Source organism: Pelecanus crispus, chromosome 1 (assembly GCF_030463565.1).
Source record: "Pelecanus crispus isolate bPelCri1 chromosome 1, bPelCri1.pri, whole genome shotgun sequence".
NCBI classification, from domain to species: Eukaryota; Metazoa; Chordata; class Aves; order Pelecaniformes; family Pelecanidae; genus Pelecanus; species Pelecanus crispus.
Window position 1 is genome coordinate 226,324,860 of NC_134643.1, and position 8,538 is coordinate 226,333,397.

An 8,538-nucleotide genomic window follows, 5' to 3' on the forward strand; every position below is an offset into this window, starting at 1 on the left:
ACACTTACAAACCTGCACGCAAGCCCGCACTGTTACCTCTATTTTCGTATTCTAATTGCTAAAATAAGAAGTGTGATCGAAGACAACACTGCAACGTGACCTGACTGTGCTTCCCCAACCTTCCGCTGCCCCCGGCACGGTAAGGCGGTGCCCACGGAGCATCCGCGGCCTAGAGGCCACGGTCACCCGCAACAGCCCCGCCGCAGGGGTGATCCCCGCGGGAATAACGCGGCTTTCCCTCCTACGCCCCGCGTCCCGCCGCCTTTTCCCTCAGGGAGGCGACCGCCACCCGCCCTTCCCCTCAGAGCCGCCGGCGCCGACCGGTTCTAACCGGCGGCGACCGGCTTTTGAACCGCCCCGCCCGGCGGCGTCACTGCTGCGCGCCGCCGCGATGACGTCAGAGGCGCGCCGGGCGGGCGGGCGTTGCCATGGAGGCGGTGGGCGCCGGGGAGGAGGCGGAGGCGGACGAATGGCTGCTGCAGTCCCTGCGCCTGTGAGGGAGCCCCGGCCCCGCTTCCCCCGGCCTCCCCCGGGCTGGCCCCGGCCCCGGCCTCCCCCAGGCCCGGCCCCGCTTGCCCCGGCCTCCCCCCGGGCCCGGCCTCCCCCCGGGCCCGGCCTCCCCCCGGGCCCGGCCTCCCCCCGCCCCACTCCCCCCGGCCCCGCTCACCTCCCTTCTCTCCTTCTCCCCGCAGGTACAAGGACCTGCACACCTTCGAGCTCCAGGCGCCCACCCGCGTTATCGAATGGGCCCGGGGGAACCGTGAGTGCGGCGGGCCAGGGCGGAGGGGAACGGGATGGGACGGGGCTGGTTGGTGCTGAGGGGAGGAGAGGGGCTGGGCCCGGCTTCCATGGGGGGTTAGGGTGGTTGGGCCGGGCCGGGGCACCGGGGGAAAGGAGGGGGCCAGGGGCCGAGGCCACGGGGGTAGGGAAGATGGCCACCAGGCTGGGGCCACGGGGATCTGGAAAATGGCCACGGGGACGGGGCCATGGGTACAGGGAAAATGCCCACAGTGGTTGGGCCACGAGGGTCAGGAAGACGGCCACGGGGCTGGGGCCACGGGGGTCAGGAAAATGGCCATGGGGCTAGGGCCACGGGGGTCAGGAAGATGGCCACGGGGCCAGGGCCACGGGGGTCAGGAAGATGGCCACGGGGCCAGGGCCACAGGGGTTGGGAAAATGGCCACCGGCCTGGGGCCATGGGGGATGGGAAAATGGCCATGGGGTAGGGAAAATGGCCACCGGGCTGGGGCCATGGAGTTAGGGAAAATGGCCATGGTGCCGGGGCCACGGGGGTTGGGGAAAATAGCCATGGGGATGGGGCCATGGGGACAGGGAAAATGGCCACGGGGGTAGGGAAGATGGCCATGGGGCTGGGGCCATGGGGACAGGGAAAATGGCCACAGGGACGGGGCCACAGGGGTAGAGAAAATGGCCACGGGGACGGGCCAGGGCAATGGAGAAGGGAGAAGAGAGACCATGGGGTCAGTCCAGGCCAGGGCCCCAGAGGGGAGGCCAAGGTACAGGGCCAGGACCCCGGGAGCAGGGCCAAGAGGCTGGGGCTGTGCCGGGCTTCAGCCGGGGCTCTGGGTTCAGGGTTCTGGGTGGACCATACCATGCTCCACCAGGGGATGTTTAGATTGGATATCGGGAGAAATTTCTTCATGGAAAGAATGATCAAGCATTGGAACAGGCTGCCCAGAGAGGTGGTGGAATCCCCATCCCTGGAAGAGTTCAAAAAACGGGCAGAGGTGGCACTTTGGGAGATGGTTTAGTGGGCATGGTGGTGTTGGGTTGATGGTTGGACTGATGATCTTAGAGGTCCTTTCCAACCTTAGTGATTCCCGGTTTTTACTTTCATTAAAAATAACCCAGCCCCCCAAGGCAGGAAACATGAAATTGCTACTCTGCCCTGAATTGGTTTAGTGGTGGCCTTGGTAGTGTTAGGTTACTGGTTGGACTGGATGATCTTAAAGGTCTTTTCCAACCTAAATGATTCTATGATTCTGTGATTCTATGCCTCGGGTGTCTGGCTCAGGCAGAGTGGGCCAGGCCGTGGGGCATCCCTCACCATGTCCCTGGTTCTTGATCCCTACCTTGTCCCTGGTTTTTCATCCTCACCTCCAAGGTGTCTGCGTAGCCGGGTACGGACAGTCTGGCAGGCAGGAGATCCTGCAGCTGCTCCCACCACCGACGCTGCAGGCGAAGGAGACCCAGGTGGGTGTTGCAGCTAGGGTGGCACCAGGTCGCTCTGTTCTCCATGGTCTGGTGTCTTCAGAGACCGGGCTGTGCTGTGCTGGGCTTCACAAGCTGTTACCTGGTCTCAGTTGCTCTGACAAGGACTTGGCCGGGTTTCAAGCAGCTTTGGTCAAGAGGTAAAGCACGTAATTCACCCAGCTGCTGTCCAGTTGAGGTAGCGCAGGCTGGCAGTCCGGTCACGTAATCCTGCTGCTCTCCGGGCAGCTTGTGCCGTGAAAATTTCATCTCCAGATGCATGGATGAAAGCAGTTTGTGGGGAAATAAGACAGATGAGGACACCAAGGCAAACGAAGAAGGGGCTGGCTGAGATGGCCAAGCCTGGGGCACCGCGCTGCTGAACAGCGATGTTGGTCCTTGCATGGGGGACCTCTACCCTAAAGTAGAAGGTGGTGTTTGGTCACTGGGTAAGCAGAAAGCTCGTGAGCCAGATGTGCATGGATGGCAGCGAACCCAGGCAGAGCTCTTGGCAGGAGCTTTCTCCATATTTTTTTTCCTCTAACTATTTTGGGATGCTTCAATCCTGTAGCTCCTATCGGTATAGGCATTACTGGACAGGCAACAGCTTTACCAAGCGAGAGCGTGTCTCATGTCTCTCTTTTCGTGGTGAGTGACCACACCAAGTTCTGCACCACAAAGTGTGAAGAAATGACTTTGTCTCTGATTCTAGGGCTTGTGTCCAGAGAGAGATTTCAAGGTGGAATGTGGTGGATTTTCAAACCGCCCGGTGTACAGCCTGAAATATGTGCCGGACACCAGGTATGGCCACAGGCTCCTTCCAGGGTGTACTGGAGGTGGAGAGGGGGCTTGTCCACTGAGAGAGAGTGCCTTTTCCTTGCCTGCTTCCCAACCCAGCTGGTCAATCCTGCCAGCTCTGAGAGCAGTGTGACGCTGAGTGGGGGTTTGCTGGCCAGTGACACGTAGTGGTCCTCCCAGAACCCTGCCGTGCTGTTTGGAGAGGAGTCATCTATCAGGATGCTCAGCAAAACGGGGTGCGCCCCGCTGCTGCGGTACTGAAAGCTGCAGCGGTGCGTCTTTGGGGCAGCTGGCAGGAAAACTGAAGCTGCTGCTGGATAACTTGAATCCTCAGCTTCTTCTAGAAGTGAGCTGCAGGGGCTGCTGATGTTGATGCTGGCTCACCAGGGATCCCTCCCCACCCCGCTTCTGAGCAACGGGGGCCAGTAGAGCTTCCTTGCTCTGCCTTTTCCATCCCTTCCTTCTGCATTTGGCGCTGCGTGGAGGTGCTCAGCAGGCAGAGCAGGATGCTGGTGGCTGCTGCCGCCGCTCCGTAAGTCCCTGCGTATGCAGGTTCAGAAGGTTTTTTTCCTGCTGTGGATTGTAGACCAGGCAAACACGCTTCCCTCTGGCTGATTCATTTCACTCGCTCAGCTCTCCTCCTACGCAAGCCCCTGTTGCTACTTTGGGGCTCTTTGCACTGTTCTTAGTCTAGCGCTTTTGGAAAATGTGCTAATTAAATGCCATTGCCTGGGACTGTGTTTGCTTGGGCTGTGTAGAGCACCCTGGCATGAGGAGTTCTGGCGTTACGGTCCTTATGGCTCCGTGTCTGCTCCAAACGGAGCCAGGAGCTCCTGAGCACAGGAGGAGTGGCAGAGCACAGCCGTGCTTATCGTAACGAGTTTGTCCCAGGCTGGGGGAAAAAAAGGACGTTCTCTGCTCCTGAAGGGTTTTGTGGGGTTATTTTTGTTTCCTCAGCTTGCTGGTGACGAGTGGACCACCAGACAGCTCCCTCCAGGTCTGGCAGGTGTCAGCAGAGGACTCTGGTAAGGGAACGTGTTTCTGAGCTTGAGTAGTTTCTCAATGTAGTCCTTGCGTCAAGCATCTCTAACTTCCCCTTCCTGGGTGTAAAATGAGGAGAGGAGTGCCGGTCCCATGAGTGATACTCCCCCTGAGTGACTGCCCTTGTGTGGCAGGGGCTGGAGAAGGGTGCAAGGCAAGCGTCTGCCCCGATTCTGGTGGCTTGGAAAGAAACGGACTCGATGGCACAAACCTCGTTAAGGGAATTAGTAGGTTTAGGCCTGTCACAGTGGCTTTCCACTTATTTGTGAGCTCTTAGTCGTACAAACAAAAACCCTGATCGTACAGTTAGCACAACGTTCCCTTAATACCTCCAAGGGTTAGAAATAAAGAGCTCCACACATCACCTTTCAGGATATACCAGGAACCACCTCAGTTCTCCAAGCCTATGTCTGCCTGCTTCTAGAAAAGGATTGCCATTGCTTGGTCTACTCTTGTGAAATACTTTGAAGCCACCAGAAAGGAAGTGCAAAATGGTATTAGAAGTTTTCTTATTCTTCTGCATTGAAAAGAAGCGCCTTGGTTCACAACTTCCCATGCGTTTTGCTAGATTTTTAAATGGCTTCTTGTCAATCCTTGCTGGATGTGTTGGAAAGATTGGTTTTATTCTGGAGAGGGGGTTAGTCATAATTGGATTTCTTACTGGTTTAGTAGGTCACTTTTAGCTTTGCGAGGCACCTCTGTGAAACAGCTTAATCTTGTGGCTTACTTGACTCCTGATGTGTTTTACAACTGCTTACATCTCTTTCAAATAGATGTTATTAAATCTGTAAGTGCCATACCTACCGAAAATGGCACTGGGCAACCTTGGGCTAAAATTGCAACCATTTCGGCCAGAGCCCCGTGGGTCCTTCATGGCTCAAGACTCGACAGCGTCCAAATTACAGAGGTTGAATCGAGGAAAAATGTCTACATGGCAGGTATTCAAACCAAGTCGAATGTCTGGTTTTGGAAAGCTGGAGTTTGCTTAAAGCAAGGGTAACTGCTCAAGTGGCGAACGTTTCCCAGGGTGGGTGCTTTCAGACGTGCGCCAAAGGGTATAAAGATATTTGCAGAAAGTACGTTGTATCGAGGAAAGAGGTTACATGCTCTGGTCCATCTCCAGCTTCTCACTACTCCCATGACAGTGATTTCTCAGGCTTCTGCCCCAGATCCGTGCCCTACAAGAGCTCCATAGGTGGTTTCAGTGCAAAGAATTGGGTTAGCAGAGGGCTGCCGTATGTGTTGTCCCAAACGAGGGAGGTGCTGGCCCCGGAGTCGCATCGCTTGGGGTCGTTGAAATCGGCGTCAACTTCTGAGCAAGCTGTGTGTTACTCTGTCATCTGTCCGTGCGGGTGAGAGGAGGGATCACGCCAGCCTCGTTAAACCAGCCCTGCCTTACATCGAGGTGGTGAATCCAGGTCTGGTTTTGGGAGTCCTGAAGGGGTCCTGGAGACCACCTGCCTTCACCTACACAATAACGCTCAGTCCCCACACACCTCATTCCCTGGTGAGGCAAATGTGTGTGTCCAGCAGCTCTCACCTGGTGTGCCGAGCAAAAGGAGGGAAGGGCAAATCTGTTTGTCACTGCAGGGCTCTGCTGTGTCCCTGTGCCACAGGGACTCATGCGGCTCCCGCTGCCGCAAGGGTAGCGCTGGATGCATCTGCTGTCGGAGCCCTGGTCCGTGTCAGGTCCCCCATGGGAGCTCAAAGAGAGCTGGCGTTAGTCGTGGGCCTGCCTCTCTCCTCTTTTGAGGGGTACAGGCTGTCCCCGCTCCGCGTGGATCCTGTGCAGAGATAATTCTCGAGCAGGGCGTCAGTCTCTGCTGCTGGCTCTCTGGAAGAACTAATTAGCCTTGCTTGAAAGCCATTTCCAGGGACAAGGCTAGAAATCTGCTTTCTCAGGTAAGATTGCAGCGGAGAAATCATGCAAACGCTCCTCGTGGCATCTGAGATCTGCTTCTCTTTTCTAGCCTCCGGAAACAGCGAGGAGCTCAGTGGCTTGGCGTTCCTGGATTGCAACGCGTTTCTCCTCTGCTGTGCCAAGGGGCAGCTGTGCCTGGCTGACGTTCGGCAGCCGCGGAGTCCCTTGGAGGCTGCGTCCGTCCCCTCGGCGCTGTGTGGCGAGCGGTGGTGCATGGGAGTCGGGCGCGGACCTCAAGGCTCTGACTCAAGCTCCCGGCCCGTAGCTCGCCTCTCGAGCGGAGGGCACCTCACCCTAACAGACCTAAGAAAAACCTCGGAGTCCTTGGCCTCAGCAAAGTGCAGAGTTCCCTCTCCCAGCTCCGGTGCGGAGTTCCTGTGTGTCTCCTGGGCTCCTGCTCTGGAAGGCTGCCTTGCCATTTCGGGTATGTGCTTTGGGCAGAGATCTCCTTTTCCTGATGTTTTTTGGGGTTTTGGGTTTTTTTTTTTTTTATCTGTATTTCTATCGAGGCCTGGTTCACCCCACCTTACTTTAAACACCCCGGTTAAGCGGTGGTTGTTCAGAGCTTGGAGCCAGCAGAGATGCGAGCTAATCGTCCTCTGCAGCTGCCTCTCTCCAACAGCTACAGGAGGGGCCTGGATGGGTTCTGGGGGACTCCCCCTTCCCTCCCGGGAGAACAAAAACCCCAAGCTCTTATCAAACACTGCCCTGATAGTGCCGGTGACAGCCTGGCCGCAGGGATACTGCGCTGATAAGACTGATTGGGCAGGAAGGCGGCCTCGTGGCCAAAACATTGCAAATTCAGGCTAGTGAACTTACAGGCTTTTTGGATCTGGCCCGCGTTCTCCCTGGCAGCTTGAGAGAAGCTCCTCGGGGGCTTGGATTCTCTGCTGTCACAGGTTTGGGCCTTTGTCCTCCTTTCTGTCTCAGCAGCCCTGCCAGGAAGTGAGCGTGAGCCCAGTGGGACTAGAACAAGCAATTTATTTCTATGGTTTGATTCCCTTTTATTCAAGGTTTTGATGGAACTGTGCACGTCCATGACGCGCGGAGCTGGGACAGCTCTGGCAGGGAAGCGGAGCCGATCTTTGTTCACAAAGGCCACGCGTTCGGCGGACCGGGTAGCAGCGGAAGCCCTCCCCTGGTCACGGTACACACGTGGCATCCACAGAAACCAAGAACTTTATTGTCAGCAGCAAGCGACGGTTCCTTGCACGTTTGGGACTGGGTTCAGTCTTGTGGGAAGTGTGGGTAGATCGTACTTTTGGCGAGATGTGTGTTTCCTGTCTGTGTTCACGTTTGCGTAGGCTGCGAGGTATCAGTTTGCATGCGGATACTGTTTTGAGACACTTGTAGTGAACAGAACCAACTGTAAAGAGGGCTATTTTAATAGAGTAAAAAATTTTGATTGTTATTCCTTCTCCTGTGGAAGAAGAAATAGTACCCTGTCGTTCTGGTCGTGTCCGCTAGCAGAGAACATCCTGCCATCATTTTATCGTAGACCCATGTTGTGTCCGCGCCATACTTTTCAGAAGAAAACAGACAAAAAAGCGTGGTTTGAGGAAATGGGCTACGCTGGGGCATATTTAACCCGCCGCTTTCCAGGCCCGAAGCACGGGGGGTGAGGCTGAACCCCTTGCAGGGCGTTGGCGTTTCATCACGTGTGTGTGTGTCACGAGCGGCGGCCTCCGCTCAGGAAGTCATGCTGCAAACGCAGCTTGTTTGCAGCCCGCAAAAGGAACAGGAACAACCTTTTCAGCCCCAGCCTGCTCCGGGCTTTGCCCTCCCCCTGCGTAACTGGAGAGCGCCCAGTCTAGGAAAAGGCCTTGGTATCTTTTGGCTCTTTTCCCACCAACCGAAAAGTTTAAATTCGGTCGAGCTAATGTGATTTCCTCGGCCTGAGGAAGCCAGGCGATGACTCTTGCAACGCCTACGCTGTTACCAAGGTGTTACTTGGTGGCGGGGGGTGGGGGGGGGAAATAAACTCTCTGCTCCTTATCCTGAACATGAAAAACAGCATGTTTCATCGAGGGAGAGAGTCGAGAGCCGTGGCCGAGCCCGGCAGCGGGGCAGGGGAGGGATGCGGGCAGGGGGTGCTCGGCTGCAAAGCGGGGGGGACCCTGGCTTGCGCTGGAGCAGCCGGCCTGGATCCCGCAGTGCAAATGCGGGCGCAGGACCTGCCAGGCTGTGTCCCCTCTGCTCCGCATCCCAGCGCCCAGCCTTCGCTGTCCCCTCGTGCTTCTGTCTGCCTTTTCACGGATATTTCTGCGGTCGGGGGAAACGCCGCGGCGCTTCCCTCGGTGGAGGGGTTACGAAGGGCTCCCTGCTTTTCTGGGTGTAAGCTGAGGTGAAGGAGGGGGGGTGTTGAGGACAGGCAAGGCTGGGTGAGTTGGGGTGAAGGCTGTACTTTCGGGAGGAGGGTGCTCGAAGCAGCTGGAGAAACCTTGGCGCTGGGAATGCGATGTACTGAGAGCTGCGCCGTGTCATGGCAACAGCTGCTCGCCTGCCGCCGCCGCCGCTACGGCTGAAACCTGCTCCCGTCCATGCAGTAACGATAACGTTACTGCTCG

General features: G+C 57.0%; 1 protein-coding gene across 1 annotated transcript; it reads left to right on the forward strand.

Annotated features, from left to right (window-relative positions):
• Positions 1-428: 428 nt before the first annotated feature.
• WDR73 (WD repeat domain 73) lies at positions 429-7,376 on the forward strand. Its single transcript, XM_075720572.1, has 8 exons — positions 429-493; positions 693-760; positions 2,126-2,214; positions 2,924-3,012; positions 3,967-4,034; positions 4,824-4,988; positions 6,021-6,395; positions 6,985-7,376. Exons 1-8 carry the CDS (start codon positions 429-431, stop codon positions 7,221-7,223), a joined length of 1,158 nt encoding a protein of 385 aa, XP_075576687.1. The 3' UTR covers positions 7,224-7,376.
• Positions 7,377-8,538: the final 1,162 nt, after the last annotated feature.